The sequence below is a fragment of the Tupaia chinensis genome, unplaced genomic scaffold (genome assembly GCF_000334495.1).
Source record: "Tupaia chinensis unplaced genomic scaffold, TupChi_1.0 Scaffold147433_1, whole genome shotgun sequence".
NCBI classification, from domain to species: domain Eukaryota; kingdom Metazoa; phylum Chordata; class Mammalia; order Scandentia; family Tupaiidae; genus Tupaia; species Tupaia belangeri.
The window spans coordinates 1,855,264-1,873,027 of NW_006207284.1; the positions used below are offsets into that span (position 1 = coordinate 1,855,264).

The 17,764-nt window shown below is 38.4% G+C and overlaps 1 protein-coding gene across 2 annotated transcripts in view; it reads left to right on the forward strand.

The window, feature by feature from the left end:
- RAB3GAP1 (RAB3 GTPase activating protein catalytic subunit 1) overlaps positions 1-17,764 on the forward strand; it is a 105,139-nt gene that overhangs the window by 18,885 nt on the left and 68,490 nt on the right. For both annotated transcript variants that reach the window (XM_006169717.3, XM_014584660.1), the window contains exons 4-5: positions 10,350-10,482; positions 14,346-14,424. In XM_006169717.3, coding sequence (XP_006169779.1) covers positions 10,350-10,482; positions 14,346-14,424 — 212 coding nt within the window. The remainder of the gene's footprint in view (positions 1-10,349; positions 10,483-14,345; positions 14,425-17,764) is intronic.

Genomic DNA, 17,764 nt, shown 5'->3' on the forward strand with positions numbered 1-17,764 from the left:
GGCGTGAATTTAAGCCACCAGGTCTGGGACTCGAACTGCGGTCGGCTACATGGGAGTTCAGCGACATAGCCATTATGCTAACTGCTGGTCCCCTCCATAACCTTTTATACCAGTTACTGGTTTCTGGCCTTGAGGACTAGAGCTTCAAGTTTTAACAACTCACAAGTATTGACTGCTCTAAAATTACCTACTTCTGAGTTACAAGGTGGTGGTTAAGGCACCGGATCCCACATGGCCAACTCTGCGGTTCAAGTCCTGAACCTGGTGGCTTGAACTGGTCATGTGTACATACGTGTCCAAAATCCCAAGAGGAGAATGGAAAAGGGATGGAGTGTGGCCATCTGATGAGGGAGGGGTTGAGTTCTCACTTTCCCTTTCTGTATTTCCAGTGAGCGCATGTGCCCTATGACAAAAATATAAAAACAAAAATTACCTACTTCTTTACTTTTTTTTATCAGCTATACCACCATCTTCACTTCCATGACCAAATACAATGCTAATCTCAACCAGTAGAAAGCAGTTTTATTAATTTTTAGAATTATTTTATTTCTATTTATTTATTTATTCTTTTATACCAGTTACTGGTTTCTGGCCTTGAGGACTAGAGCTTCAAGTTTTAACAACTCACAAGTATTGACTGCTCTAAAATTACCTACTTCTGAGTTACAAGGTGGTGGTTAAGGCACCGGATCCCACATGGCCAACTCTGCGGTTCAAGTCCTGAACCTGGTGGCTTGAACTGGTCATGTGTACATACGTGTCCAAAATCCCAAGAGGAGAATGGAAAAGGGATGGAGTGTGGCCATCTGATGAGGGAGGGGTTGAGTTCTCACTTTCCCTTTCCGTATTCCCAGTGAGCGAATGTGCCCTATGACAAAAATATAAAAACAAAAATTACCTACTTCTTTACTTTTTTTTATCAGCTATACCACCATCTTCACTTCCATGACCAAATACAATGCTAATCTCAACCAGTAGAAAGCAGTTTTATTAATTTTTAGAATTATTTTATTTCTATTTATTTATTTATTTTAAAAATTGACCAGAGAGGAACAGAGAGAGAGAGAGAAAGGGCAAGTGAGAAAGCAAGCCACCAGGTCCAGGACTGGAACCGCAGTTAGCTGTGTGGGAGTCCAGTGCCCTTAACCACCACGCCACCTGCTGCCCCTATTAATTAATCTTTAAAAGAATTTTTAAATTTATCGTTATTGTTGTTATTGTTAAATTTCATACAGGGCACAAAGACACACACATACCAGGAGAGAGAGTGAAAGTGAGAAAGGAAGCCACCAGGTCTGGGACTCAAACTGCAGTCAGCCATGTGGGAGTCCAGTGCCTTAGTCTCCACACCATCTGTTGACCCCTTATTAATAAATTTTAAAGATCTGAATAGATGGTAATCACTTGACCTGACAAAAATTGTTTTGGTTTCATAGATTTCTAAAGTGCTAAAGGAAAAATAATAACAAAGTAGAAATGTTATTCTTTAAGCATAGAATTCCTTATCTTAATGATATCTAAAATTAGTCACAGAAACTACTTCTGGGCTCCAATCCTTGAATTCTTTCCCACCATTTACTCCTTAAGTTTTTATTTTATTTATTTTTTTAAAAGCACATGTGTTCACTGGAGAGAGCCAGAGAGAGACAGTGTGAGGGAAAGTCAGAAATCATCCCCCCAGGGGGATGGCCACTCCACAGTTCTCTCTCCTTCATTCTCCTCCTGGAATTTGGGCATGTAGACACATTCAAGCCTGCAATGGAAAGAACAGGATTACGGGAGGTCAAATTTCAGTTTTATCATTTTCTGGCATGGCAACTTTGGATTAGTGTATCAAAATTGTAATCTTATCTGTAAAGTGGGTTAATGCTGTATCAGTGTTGTAAGATTTTATGTATACATATACACATACATACTTATGTTCTTAGAAATTATCTGGCTTAGTAAACACTATGTAGGAATTAATTCCTATCTTTAAGATGAGGGAACTGATCAGTTTTTATTTTGAGGGACCAGTAAATGGCTAGTTGTTAGGGATACTAGACTCCCACATGGCCAACCACAGTTCAAGTCTGGACCTGGCAGCTTGCTTTCTCACTTTCTCTATCTGTTTTTCTGTCTCTTTGCATGTGCCCTGTAGCAAATTAAAAATAAATAAAATGAAATAATTCTTTAAAAAATTCATTTTTATATTTTCCATAAGAGAGTGAGCAACAGGAAGAAAGAGGGGCACTTCTCAACAGGCTCTCCATGCCATGATTCATCTCCAGTCACTGCAAGCACACATCCTGGGAATGTGCATACATACCCACCATGTGTTGAGAGACCTACATGTGCAAACCTGGGACCTTCACATGTGGGTCCAGAATCACAGAATATTTTGTTACTGCTGTGCTGCCATTACATGTGCTGCTTTTACTTTTTAAAAATATTTGTAATGAACTTCAGGTCTATGCAATTGGATTAATTAAATTCTTTGGTGGGTGTACATATATTTAATATGTAAAGGATTGTTGGTGCTTAATTATGATGATGTTTATATGTTTATAAATAGATGAGAAGATCACATATGGAGGAGTTCGTATGAAGGGGTATGATCAGGAGGCAAAACACTTAGACTTCAATTGAAGTCAGGCTAACTCAGAAAGGAGTGTAGATGTAATTAGTATAACTTCTAATTATATTTTTTACATCTTTTGTCATGTGTTTTTTTTCTTAATACAGTATGTGATACATTGATATAATAATACATTATTTAAAAATAAAGTTCATAATTATGTACTGGAATATTCACTGATAGTATACATGATTAAAAAGCTCAAAAGGCCACTGCCATAGCTTATGAAAAGTATTTTAAGTGGAGGAGGAATAAGAGCAAATTTGTATTTTAGGAAGAGAACCATGTGGAAGAACAATGGGAAACAATTAAAGGAGTCTAGACCAGATATTGTGAAGGTTTCATCTAAAAAGGCGATCTTCATCTTGCTGAGATTTAGACCCGCCAAATTTATGCCTTGGAATATATTGTAGTTACCTACAATTATTGAGTAGGTTGAACGATAGGTAAGAAAGGATTGTTGGTGCTTAATTATGATGATGTTTAATACCATGTTTTTCTTAGATAGCTACCATTTTTAATTTTTTCAGAAAAAGTATCCTCCTCTCCTTAACTCTCACATTTTTCTTAGAAGTTATCATTTCCCCCCATTTCCTTATCTCTTTTTAAAAGAATATTTCATTGATTTTTTTTTCTTTTTTGGTTTATGATTTACACACAGCAGAATGTACAGAACTCAACTGTACAGATTATTTTGACAAATATATATACTCATGTTACCACTTTGCAAATCAAAGTTTAGGACATTTTCTTCATCCCACAGAGATTCTTTGTTTCTCCAATCCCAAGGTATCTACAGCTTTGTTTTCTTTTACTGTATTAGTTTTCTCTGTTCTTGAACTTTTTTTTGAGGGTGGGGATTTTCGCTATAGGGCCCGTGCGCTCGCCAGATAGAGAGAGAGAGACAGAGAGACAGAAAGCGAGAAATCACCCCCCAGGGGGGATGGCCATGCTGCAATCCCTTCTCCTCCATTCTCCTCTCGGGATCTTGGGCACGCACGCACACATGCCCAGTGTGAGTTTTAAGCCACCGGGTCCGGGACGCAAACCACGGTCGACTACGTGGGAGTCCAGCAACATAGCCATTACGCTAACTGCTGGTTCCCGTGTTCTTGAACTTTTAATAAATGGATTCACACAGTAAGCACTCTTTGTGTCTGACTTTTATGCCTGACTTAATGTTTTAAAAATTCATCCAGGGACCAGCAGATGGCATAATGGTTACATTGCTGGACTCTCACATGGTCAACTGTAGTTCAAGTCCTGGACCCGGTGGCTTGAAGTTCATTCTGGGCATGTGTGTGCGCATGCCCAAAATCCTGAGAAGAGGAGGGATTGCAATGTGATCATCCCCCCTGGGGGGTAATTTCTCATTTTTTTGTTTCTCTGTCTCTCTGGCAAGCACATGCACCCTATAGCAAAAATTTCAAAAAAAAAAATTCATGTTGCACAAAATCATCTTTTATTGTGTGACTATCCTATGATGTGCTTATCTTTTTGGTGAGTATTTAAATTGTATTTAAATTGTCTCCATTTATGGACTGTTATTATTTTTCATTTGCTAGGAAGGGTATGTGCTCATTACAGAGAAAGAGAGAGAGAGATGAGAAAGCACTCCCTATGGGAGACGACCATGTCATAATCCCTTCTCCACTTCTTTTTCTGGGAATTTGGGCATGCACACACATAAGCTGCCGAGTCAGGACTGAAACCCACAGTTGGCCAGGTGGGATCAAGCCACCTTTTTTTTTTTTTTGTAGAGGTTTTATTGCTATAGGGCATGTGCGCTCACCAGACAGACAGAGAGAGATAGACAGAAAGCGAGAAATCACCCCCCAGGGGGGATGGCCACACCGCAATCCCTTCTCCATTCTCCTCTCAGGATCTTGGGCACACACGCACACGCACCTGGCGTGAGTTTAAGCCACTGGGTCCGGGACTCGAACCGCGGTCGACTACGTGGGAGTCCAAAGACATAGCCATTACACTAACTGCTGGTCCCAGGATCAAGCCACCTTAACCACCACACTATCTACTGGCCCTGGACTAGTATTAATAAACTTTCTTTGAACAATATTTAGAACATAAGCCTTGATTTGGGGGGTATATTCTTAGGAGGAGAATTGCTAGGTCTAGCATTGTTATCTGTTCAATTATATTAGAAACTACCAAACTATTTTCTGAAGTGGTTCTATTACTTTATGTATACATTTAGCAATGTGTGGGATTTCAATTTGTTCTACATTCTCTCTAACACTTGGCATTGCCAGATTTTAATTTTCAGTCATTCTGTTAGGTTTGTGAAGTTATTTCATTGTGGTTTTAATTTGCATTTCACTAATGACTACTGATACTGAGTAGTCATCTAGTAATTCATCAAAATTACTGTGTTTATTGATCATAAGAATGCTTTAACTTTTTATTTATTTATTTTAATTTGACCAGAGAGGAATAGAGAGAGTAACTGAGAGGGTTGGAGGGAGGGAGGGAGGGAGAGAGGGAGAAGGAGAGGAGAGGAGGTAAGCCGCCAGGTCTGGGACTCAAACTGCAATCAGCCATGTGGGAGTTTAGTGCCCTTAACCACTGGCCCCACGAGTTTTACTTTTTTAAGCTTTTATTTCTTTATTTCTTGAGTGAGAGAGACAGAGAGCGACACAGAGAAACAGGCACCCTTAACAGGATCTTTCACACCATGATCCACCCTCTCTTGAGCCAGCCCTGGATCATGGGATTGCTTGCACCGTATGTTCAAGGAGGTCTTGAGCTGTGAATGCCCAACCTGTACAACTGGGTCAGCCTTGCAGAGTATTTCGTTGCTGCTGTGTTACCATCTAGCCCCATGAATGTTATTTGATTAAGTTCATTTTTTTCAACTTGTAATTTCATTATTAGTGCTTTTTCTGTCTTGTCAAAGGATCAAGGTGTTCTCAAGACCTTGAGATACTCTATGTTTTCTTGCACTTGAATATCTATTCCAGGAATACTTGTTTAAAAGATTTTCTTTTTCTTCACTGTATTCCAGTGGTACCTCTATTAAATGAAGTATAAGTGAATATATTTTTGGACTCTATTATGTTTGATCGATCTATTTGTCTTTATGCCAATATGCCATTCTTTGTTACTGTAACAAAGTCTTAAATCAGGTACAAATTGGTTCTTTATCTGAATGTTTGGGACTAGAAGTGTTTTAGATTTTGAATTTTTCAAATTTTAGAATATTTGTATATACATAAAGAGATATTTTGGGTGTGACCCAAGTCTAAACACAGAATTCATTTATGTTTTACTTCATACACATAGCCTGAAGGTAATCTTATACAGTACAACATTTTTGTATCTCAGCATTTTATTGCAACTTATCACATAAGGTCTGATGTGGAATTTTCCACTTTTGACATCATGTTGACACTCAAAAAGTTTCATATTTTAGAGCCTGCTCTGTAGTGCAGTGGTGATGTGCTGCTCACGCAATGCTGGGTCCATATAGAAGATCATGATTTGGTTTTCCTGGTTGGCCTGTACATTAAAGGCATGGGCTCCCTGGCTGGGAATGCTTGGGGTTATAGCAGAGTGAGACCCTATTGAGGGTGCTTGTCTTTCTGTTGCTCACTCTTGTCCCAGTTTCTTGTTTTCATGGGGGAAAAAAAAAACTTTTTTTTTTTTGGAGAGGTGTTTGCTATAGGGCACGTGCGCTCTCCAGAAAGACAGAGACAGAGAGAAAGCGAGAAATCACCCTCCAGGGGGAATGGCCACGCTGCAGTCCCTTCTCCTCCATTCTCCTCTCAGGATCCTGGGCACGCATACACTTGTGCCCGGTGTGAGTTTAAGCCACTGGGTCCAGGACTCGAACCACGGTCGACTATATAGGAGTCCAACAACATAGCCATTATGCCAACTACAGGTCCCCCCCCAGAAATCTTAAAAAATATGTTGCAAGTTTTGGAGCATTTTGGATTTCAGACATTTAGATTAGGGATGCTCAACCTGTAGTACTCTTGTTCAAAATTATTTTAGCTAGTCTAGGTCCTTTGGATTTCAGTATTAGTTTAGAAACAACTTGTCAATTTCTACAAAATGCCTGCTGGGATTTTGATTAGGATCATGTTGAATTTATAGATAAATTTGGGGAGAATTGACATCTTAACAGCGTTGCATCTTTCAGTCCATGTACTTGATGGATGTGTGTTAGGTCTTTAATATGTCTCTGTAGTATATTGGAGTGTTTTAGGTAGAATTCTTTCTTAAGTTTATTCCTAGACACTTGACTTTCATTTTAAAAAAATAATTACTTATTTTTTATTATTTTCAATTTGACCAGAGTGAGAAGGAAAGTGAGAAAGCAAACTGCCAGGTATGGGACTTGCACCATGGTTGGCCATGTGGGAGTCCAGTGTCTCACCCACCATGCCACCTGCTGGCCCCAACTTTCTTTTGATGTTAGTAAGAATGGTATTTTTTTATTTCATTTTAAAGTATTTGTTGCTAGTATATAAAAATATAGATGATTTTTTTATATTAGCTTTGCATTTCACAACTTTGTAAACTCATCAGTTTTTATAGGGTATAGATTCGTTGTGGTATTCTGTATATATTATATAATCAGTGAATATAGACTGTTCTTTTGTTTTTCTTTTTTAGAGGGTTTTTTTTTTGTTTGTTTGTTTTGTTTTTTTTTTGCTATAGGGTGTATGTGCTCTCCATAGAGATAGAAAATGAGACATCAGCCCCCCATGGGGGATGGCCATACCACAACTCTTTCTACTCCATCATCCTCTCAAGACCTTGGGCATGCACACACATACCTGGCATGAGTTTTAAGCCTCCAGGTCTGGGACTCGAACTGCTGTCGGCCATGTGGGAGTCCAACAACATAACTATTACGCCATCTGCTGGTCCCTATTTCTTTCTAATCTATATGTTTTTCTTTTTTGATAAACTACTAGATTAATTTTGATAACTATAGAGTTGTCACTTCTGGCTCTCATAGTAAATATACTAGAATTTGGTGTCCTGTGACTTTATCATAATAGAATTGAAGGAGGAATGTTTGTCATTTTTCAATTGAGTTAAATTATCTTGAAAAGTCTATTTTGTAGACATAAGATGAGTGCCTTTTCTTTATTGAAAAAAGGTTGACAGTAGCCCCCGGAATCAAGGATTAAAGTCAGACAATGTCTATGTTTACTTAAAAAGAATATTTCAGTTTTACTGTAAACTTTAAAAACAGATTTAATCTCTCATTTTCTGGACTTTTCCATCTTTCACAGTTTTAGCCTTAGCTTTGTATTGGATGTTCCTCCTAGCCAACAATGCTCTTATGTATATTATATTATTTTATTACAGCTTGAAACTTTTGGTGTGGGTGACAGATGACTTAATTTAACACAAGTTACTTTTATATTAAAGAGAGTTCAAATATAAAAGTTGTGAGTTTTGATACGTATTATACAATGGTGATTCTCTAATAAAAAGGTTGATATTCGATAAATTAGATAATATTCCCTTAGACATTTAAAATATGATTTATTTATTTATTCATTTATTTTAATTTGACTAGAGAGAGGCACACAGAGTGAGAGAGGGAAAGGAAAAGCAAGCCACCAGGTCTGGGAACCATTTTCAGCCATGTGGAAGTGTCCAGCATGTTAACCACCACATCACCTGCTGGCCTAATATGATTCAACTTAATTCACAATTGTAAACACTTAGCTGTTATATTAGAGACAGCTATGAAAACATTTCAAAAATACTAACTCACAGAATCATTGCTTATACATTTTTCAATTAGTTTGGGATTATCTGTGCTTGGCAAGCTGATTGTTTAGTATTTCCTACCTCATAGTGGTGCTATACCATAATGACTATTTACCTCTTCTGTGGAAAGAACACCTATGGGAGATTAAATGCCTAATGGAAAAAAAAATTTTTTTATGGTTATATTGTATAAGTAAGGGGTTCTTTGGAACTTTTAATTAAAAGATGTTTTTCACTCAAGAAGTTGATCCTCAAATGAAAAGATTTGAATGCCAAAGTTTAGTAAATAATCCTACAGAAACCTGTTAAGCAAGTAAGTGCCACGTGTCATGTCACTTAAATTGATTCTACAAACTGCTTTTTTTTGGTTTTTGCTATAGGATGTATGCACTTGCTGGAGAGATTAAAAGAGAGAGAGAGAGACAGAGGGAAAGTGAGAAATCACCCTTGGGGGGAAAGGTGACTATCCCATAATCTCTTCCCCATTCTCCTCTCTGCCTTTTGGGCATGTACACACACATGTCTGGTGTGGTTTTCAAGCTGGGTCCAGAACTCAGACTGCAGTCAGCCATGTGGGAATCCAGTGCCTTAACCACCATGCCTGCCACCTGCTGGTTCCCAGACTGCTTTTTTTTTTTAATACCATTTTTATTTAACTTTACTTATTTACTTATTTTAATTTGTCCATAGAGACAGAGTGAGAGAGAGAAAGAGAGGGAAAGTGAGAAAACAAGCCGCCAAGTTCTGGACTTTAACCATGATCAGCCATGTTGAAGTTCAGCGCCCTTAATCACCACCCCACCTGCTGGTCCCCCAAACTGCTTCTTTATGAAATAATTTCAACGAAAGCATCGGATAATGCTATGTGCTATCATATATAGTGATGTTACCAGATTTGAGATTTTTATACTAAGTGAAAGAACTTACTATAGTCAGGTATTTTTTCCTGATTTAAAAAATTTATAAAATATAATCATATTTGATTAAAAGGAACTAGTCATGATTCTGCTATATGTAGGTGGATATTTGCATGTGAAGAGGCATTACTGTGTATTGATGGTTTTATATGGAGACATGTTGCAGAGAATTATAATTTTTTTTTTAAGAGAGATTTTTGCTATAGGATGCTTGTGCTTGCTGGAGACAGAGACAGAAAGCGAGAAATCCCCCCACCAGGGTCAATGGCCATGCTACAGTCCCTTCTCCTCCATTCTCCACTTGGGATCTTGGGCACTTACCCAGTGTGAGGTTTAAGCCTCTAGGTGCTGGACTCAGACTGCAGTTGACTACTTGGGAACCCAGCAACATAACCATTACTCCATCTGCTGGTCCCAGGTAATTATAATTTTTGTAAGTCAGTTGATAGTTAATATTATAGGGGAACTTTCTACATTTTTAAAAAGTTTGTTTATTTCTTCAAAGAGAGAGAAAGAAAGAAAATCCAGCAGGATTTGAATGCCTTAATTTGTCCTCTTACTTCAACCAGCACTGGATGATTCTTAGGGGCTTGCTGGGGGTACTCACAAAGGTTTTTGACTTTGAACTAGGAACCTTTCTGTGTGGGATTGCCTCACAGAGAATTACATTCTATTGCTGTACCACTGTCTAGCCCCGAGGAATTTTTCATTCTTTTCTCTTTTTTTAAAACACATTATTATTCATTCATTCATTCATTTGATATGATTTTCAATGATTTTCAAGTCACCAGGTCTGGGTCTCAAACCAGGGTCAGCTATGTGGGGACCAAGCACCCTAACCACCATACCACCTGCTGGCCTTTTTAAAGGAGCACTGTGATGAATAATTTATAAAGTAATATCCTGTTGGTTTTACTTCTTACATTTTTTTTTGTTGTTGTTATGTGGAGGATAGTTATATGATGAAAGTTTTAGAGAAAAGGTGAAAAAAGCCCTATGATTAATAAAGTGGTAAATAATATTTTAAGGTGGATGTTTTTCCATTTTATTGTTACATGCAGGGCATATTTACTTCTGGCACATGGGAAGAGAAATCAGATGAAATTTTCTTTGCTGACTTCAAGTTCACAATCACTCATCATTATCTTGTACAAGAGTCCACTGATAAAGAAGGAAGGGATGAATTATTAGAAGGTAAGTTTTTATTACTTTTTTTTTTTCTTTTTGTAATTTGTTATAGGGCATGTGAACTCATTGCAGAGAGACAGGATGGGAGAGTCAGGAGTCAGAAAGCATCCCTGAGAGGATGCCACACCACAGTCCCTTCTCCTCTTGGGATTTGGGCACACATGTGTATGTGCCTGGCATGTTTTCCAAACTGCTGAATCTGGGAGTTGAACCATGCTACTGCCCATGTGGGCTCCAGCTATCTTAATCATGACGCTACTGACCGGCCTGATTAGTATGTATTTTTAACTTGTGACTTTTAAGCATGGTTGTAATTTTGAATTATGAATTGAGAGTTTTTAATTCAGTACTATCTTTTGGAAATATTTTACATATGCAAAGTTCTTTTACCACATTTGAAGAAAAATATGAAGTAGTACTGTATCTGAAGCAGAGGATGAATTACAGTGCCATTAGTTTTCAAATGAATTAAAACAGCACATATTTATTGAGTACCTAACGTGCTAGGTACTCTGCTAAGTCCTACTCTGCTGAACTCAAACTTAAGTGAAACTTACATTTCAATAAGGAGTAAAGATTGATAAATAACAGTAATAGCAGCATTCCCAAGTACAGATAAAGTTCTCTTAGAATTTGGAGTAGTAAAGATCACTTTAAATTAGGAAGGGTCAGAGAAGGTGTTATTGGAGAATTAAGCAAGTAAGATGGGCTTAAAAGGATTATAAGTAAAGGAAAATTTGTCTATAGACAGTGTAATATTGTTAGATATATTCCAAATTTTAGGATCAGACCAAGTTGGTAAAAATTCTATTTTTTCTTCTTGCTAGTTAGTTGATCTTTTAAAGCTTGAGTTATGTCATTTAAAATGAAATAATACTACCTTTAGGGTTAATGTGCAATATAATGGGATAATGTATATAAGCAACTACCTTGGTACTTGATCCATGGTAGGTACTCGGTTAAGGAATCTTGTAATTGTTAACAGGTTGTCTTTCGAAATTTTTTGTCTTGAGATATACTCATATATAAGTGGTAAATGACCAAGATACTGAATAAACATGAATTTCAGAGCCATCAAACACCTTTCTTTTCTTTTTTCTTTTTTTGGAGAGGTTTTTGCTATAGGGTGCGTGCGCTCGCCAGACAGAGAGAGAAAGCGAGAAATCACCCCCCAGGGGGGATGGCCACGCTGCAATCCCTTCGGGCTCCATTCTCCTCCACTCTCTTCTCGGGATCTTGGGCACGCACGCACACGTGCCCGGCGTGAGTTTAAGCCACTGGGTCCGGGACTCGAACCGCGGTCGACTACATGGGAGTCCAGTGACATAGCCATTACGCCAACTGCTGGCCCCTCAAACACCTTTCTTAATTCACTCAGCAAATAGGGAGAATGTGTGTTAAAGTTTTCTAGCTAAAGCAGATTATCATTTGTAAGTGAAGGCATGATATATCTGTGCCATATTCCCTTTTCTATTATATATATTTTACTTATAGAACAATTAGTAAACATCTGCATTAGAATTAATTAACTGGGACAGATACTGTTGACTGTATATACACATATGTAAGATAACGTTACAGCAAAATAAAATATTAAACCAGAATATGAAAATGTGTATTTTAGAAGGGGAAAAGGAAAATGTGTGCAGTTAGTGGGAGGTATGATAATAGCCTGGAGACTTCCAGGGCCAATAAATTGAAATAAATTGTTCAAGATAGAGAAATGTTGAATGCTATTAATTTGAGGAAAAGCTATTATATATAAGAGACTAAGGATCAGTATTTCTGAGATGAACACTTGGAGGGTATGATGGTAAAAGAAAATGAATGAATTTAAGATAGGGCATTGCTGCATGTATGTTTATGCTGTGCAGTTTATTCTAATTTGTTGTAATTTATTTTAAATTAAAAAAAAATTTAAATTCATTTATTTTAGTTTTTCCAGAGAGAGACACATAGAGAGAGAGAAAGCAAGAAAGCAAGCCACCAGGTCCAAGACTTAAACCATGGTTAGCCATGTGGGGGTATCCAGCACTTTAACCACCACACCACCTGCTGGTCCCCTAATTTGGTTGTGATTGAAGCTGTAACTAATTGTGGAAGTTACAAGCAAACCATCAGCTCGGTTAGTTTAGAGATGTACATTTATTTTTTAAAACTTTCAAATTATTGGGACCAGCAGTTAGCGTAATGGCTATGTCACTGAACTCCCATGTAGTCGACCGCAGTTCAGGTCCCAGACCCAGTGGCTTAAACTCACTCCAGGCACGTGTGTGTGCGTGCCCAAGATCCCGAGAGGAGAATGGAGGAGAAGGGATTGTGGCGTGGCCATCCCCCGGTGGGGGGGTGACTTCTCACTTTCTATCTCTCTCTGTCTTTCTGGTGAGCGCACGCGCCCTATAGCAAAATCCTCTCAAAAAAAACCCAAAAACTTTCAAATTATTTAATTTTATTTATCATCATTATTATTATTTTTTAAAATTTGCTATAGGGCATGTGTGCTCACCAGAGAGAGATGGGGTTAGGGTGAGGTGAGAAATCAAGCCACCAGGTCCGGATCTCTAACTGTAGTCAGCCATGTAGGAGTCCAGTGCCTTAACCACCATGCCACCTGCTGACCCCTAGAGATGTATATTTAAAACTATATTATCAAAGGTCAGAAGATTTGAACACTGATCTTTTACTTTGTTGGAATTGCTTATTGCTTTTGGTTATATAAAATATCAAGTCATTAGTGTTCTACTGTTTATTCTTTTAGCAAATTAGCAAAATATAAATTTACTAAGCAATTATAGCTATACAACAAAAGGGAATATTTTTATGAACACATGCTTTTAATTATATACTTACAAGTGTAATGAGCATTGATGTCATTGTCTTATGGATCACAATTCAAGTGTTAAAAATAATGTGGGCTAATTTTTAACTATTTAAAATTATTTTATTTATTATTATTATCATCTTTTTTTCCCCTTTTTTTAAAGAAAGATTTTTGCTATAGGGCACATGTGCTTGCTAGAGACAGAGACAGAAAAACAGAAAGCAAGAAGTCATCCACCAGGGGGATGTCCACACCACAATCACGTCTCCTCTATTCTCCTTTCGAGACCTTGGGTACACATGCACACACTCCCAGTGTGTTTCAAACCTCTGGGTCTGGGATTCAAATCGCAGTCAACTACATGGGAGTCCAGGAACATAACCATTATGCCATCTGCTGGTCCTTATTATCATGATTTTTAAGTGTGTTATAGGGCATATATGCTCACCAAAGAGAGAGAATGAGAGAAAGTGAGAAAGCAAGCCACCAGGTTTGGGACTTGAACTGCAGTTAGCCATATAGGAGTCCAGTACCACGACACCACCTGTTGGCCCCAAGATAATGTGAGTTTTAAAAAAAATACATTAATTAGAAGTAGGAAGGTGGGTAGAAATTTTACCAGAATGTTTAAGAATTTACGGTGGATAGGAGGTCAGAAAAGTCTACCTCTGAAAGATGATATGGAAGTGATAGACTTTGGGTAGAATTTTGAAGAAAGGTAAAGACAAAGAGTAGACCAAGAAGAACAAATAAAATAAAACTCTCTAATAAAGGAGAGGAATTTTTTGAGCCATAACTTAGAAGCAAAAAGGTATATATTATAAAACATAGGAATACTATGTCTTTTTTTTTTTTACTTTTTAGGCTGGCTTTATTAGCAGGAAAGAGAAAGATCTCCCTTTTCCCAAATCTTAGAGCTAACTTCAGATATAAATCTTAATGTAGTAGCAAAACTACATGGGCTAATACATGTTTCCTCAAAGCATGTTATAATCCCCTGCCTAATAATGAAACATAGTAACTTTTTCATTATCAAATATTTTTGTAGATGTCATTCCACAATCTATGCAAGATTTGCTGTGCATGAATAATGACTTTCCTCCAAGAGCCCATTGCTTGGTAAGATGGTATGTATACATTTTATTCAGTATCTCCTAGCATGTGTGTTGGGGAAGCCTCACTGCATGCATGTTCAGTGATTTGCTTCGAGGACTGTAGGACTCAGCATAAAGTTGTATTTATAGCTGATTTATTATATGACAGGATGCCAAGCAAAATAAGCAAAGGGAAGAGGCACAAGAGGCAAAGCCCAGAGGAAGTACATACTTTCAGTTCTTTCCTAATGGAGTTACACAGGATGTTACTAGCTTACCTCAGCAATAAGTTGTGACCACAAAATTGAAACATTGTCTATTAGGGAAGCTTGGCAGAGGCTCAGCCTCCAAGTGGGTTTTTTTTCTTTTCTTTGGTTTTTGCTGTAGGGCTTGTAGGGCTCGTAAGCTCTGATGCTTGCTCTTATGCTCAGTAGAAAGAGACAGAGAGAGAGGCAAAGTGAGAAGTCACTCGCCCCCACACACACACCCCAGGGGATAGCCACACCTAACTTCCTTCATCTCCATTCTCCTTTCAGGATTTTTGGGCACATCTGCACATGCTCTTGGTGTATTCTTCAAGCCAGAGGGTCTGGGACTCAAACCTTGAAGTCAGCCATGTGGCTTTGTCGTTGAACTTCCATGTAGTCAACTGCGGTTTGAGTCCAGGACCTGGTGGCTTAAAGTCATGCTGGACACGTGTGTGCCCAAGATCCCGAGAGGAGAACGGAGGAGAAGAGATTGCGGGGTGGCCAGCGCCCCGGGGGGGTGATTTCTCTTGCATTGTTTCTCTCTGTCTCTCTCTGTCTTTCTGGCATGCGCACGTGCCCTATAGCAAAAGCTTGTAGCAGGCGGTGTGGTGGTTAAGGCGCTGAACACTCCCACATGGACAACCATAGTTTGAGTCTCAGACTTGGTGGCTTGATTTCTCACTTTCCTTCTCTCTGTCTGTCTCTCTGGTCAAATGAAAATAAATGAATAAATAAAATTAAATAAATAAATCGTTTTTTAAAAAGTGCATTGTATTGGAACGAGCAGTTAGTTAGCATAATGGCTATGTTGCTGGACTCCCACATAGCCGCCCGCGGTTCATGTCCCGCACCCAGTGGCTTAAAACTCATGCCGGGCACGTGTGCGTGCGTGCCCAAGATCCCGAGAGGAGAATGGAGGAGAAGGGATTGCGGTGTGACCATCCCCCCTGGGGGTGATTTCTCGCTTTCTGTCTCTATGTCTCTCTCTGTCTGTCTGGCGAGTGCATGTGCCCTTTAGCGAAAAACCTCTCAAAAGAAAAAAAAAGTGCATTGTAGGATTTGCAGAAGGGATCACAGCATAACCATGTTCCTTTCAGGGGTCTTTTCTCTCTCTCTCTCTCTCTCTCTCTCTGTTTCTCCATCTGGTAAGCACACATGACCTCTGACTAAAATAAAATAGAGCAATAACTGACAGGTCTTTTTAAAAAAGGGAGTATATTGCATTTAAAAGATCTCCTTTATCTTTTTCAATTATTCAGTATCTCTGAACTTTATTTTCTAAAATGGTCCTAGTATGAGTATATGATTAAGAAAGAAGACCTAGTTAAAAGAAGTCTATATACTGGTTTTAAATTATTTTATTAAAGAAAAATTTCTAAGAGATATATATTTCTTTTTAAAAAAGTATTTATTTAACTTGGGACCAGCAGTTGGCCTAATGGTTATGTTGCTGGACTCCCATGTAGTCGACTGCAGTTCGAGTCCTGGACCCGGTGGCTTAAACTCACGCCAGGCATGGGACCAGCAGTTAATGTAATGGCTATGTCGTTGGACTCCCACGTAGTCGAGTTTGGACCCGGTGGCTTAAACTCACGCCGGGCATGTGTGCGTGCGTGCCCAAGATCCCGAGAGGAGAATGGAGGAGAAGGGATTGCGGCGTGACCATCCCCCCTGGGGGGGTGATTTCTCGCTTTCTATCTCTCTCTCTCTGTCTGGCGAGCGCACGTGCCCTATAGCAAAAACCTCTCAAAAAAAAAAAAACCCTCATGCCAGGCATGTTTGCGTGCGTTCCCAAGATCCTGAGAGGAAAATGGAGGAGAAAGGATTGTGGCATGGCCATCCCCGCTGGAGGGGGTGTGATTTCTCACTCTGTCTCTCTCTGGTAAGTGCACACGCCCTGTAGCAAAAACCTCTCAAAAAACTATTTATTTATCTTATTATTGTTGTTATTATTTTAAATTTTGCTACAAGGCATGTGTGTTCACTAGAGAAAGACACACAGAGAGTGAGACCGAGAGTGAGAAAGAGAGAGAGAAGGAAAGTGAGAAAGGAAATTACCAGGTCTGGACTCCAGTTGTGATTGGCCATGTGGGAGTCTAGTACCTTTATCACTATGCCACTTACTGGCCCCATGATTATATTTCTATTCATTTTTTCTTAATTTTATTGTGATTACTATAGCAAATAGACTACACTGCATAATAAAAGACGGAATAAAATTATTTGCAAGTGTAGGTATATGTGGTAGTATTTCTTAAGTATTTCTGGTTAGTATAAATTTTTTTCTAAAACTGACCTTAAATAACCAAAAGTGGAATTTAATAGATACATTTATTAAATTAAATGTAATCCCTCCAGTTTCCCTTCTGATCTTTTAAAATATGAATACATTAACATTACCAAATGTATCAGAAGGCAACGTGGTGTAACAGAGCATGGGTTGTGCATACATTCAATCACACATTAACCGAACCCCCCTACTAGTAGGTTAGGTGCTAAAGTTAGCTCAGGTCCTTACTGTCTCTGCAACTTTAAGCAAGTTAATGTATATGTTTCTACACTGGTAAAGTCAAAATAATAAATAAAATGTACTTTTAGTGTCATCGTGAGGATTATATAAAATAATGGCACTTAGGTTTATCAAAATCAAAATGTTATTACATAAAATTTCTGTCCAGCTTTTATTATATATATATAATTATATATATTGCATATATATACATATAAACTGTGTTTGATTTATAATCCGTGGTTAAAGATATTTGTTGAATGAATGAGTAAATGAACTTTTTTTTTTTTTTTTTGAGAGATTTTCGCTATAGGGTGCATGCGCTTGCCAGACAGACAGAGACATAGAGACAGAAAGCGAGAAATCACCTCCCAGGGGGGATGGTCACACCGCAATCCCTTCTCCTCCATTCTCCTCTCGGGATCTTGGGCACGCACACACACGTGCCTGGCGTGAGTTTTAAGCCACCAGGTCCGGGACATGAACCACAGTCAACTACGTGGGAGTCCAGTGACATAGCCATTACGCTAACTGCTGGTTCCCAGTAAATGAAACTTTTTGTTGTGTGTTAATGTAAATACATATATATATATATATTCCATTTGTTATTCTTTTT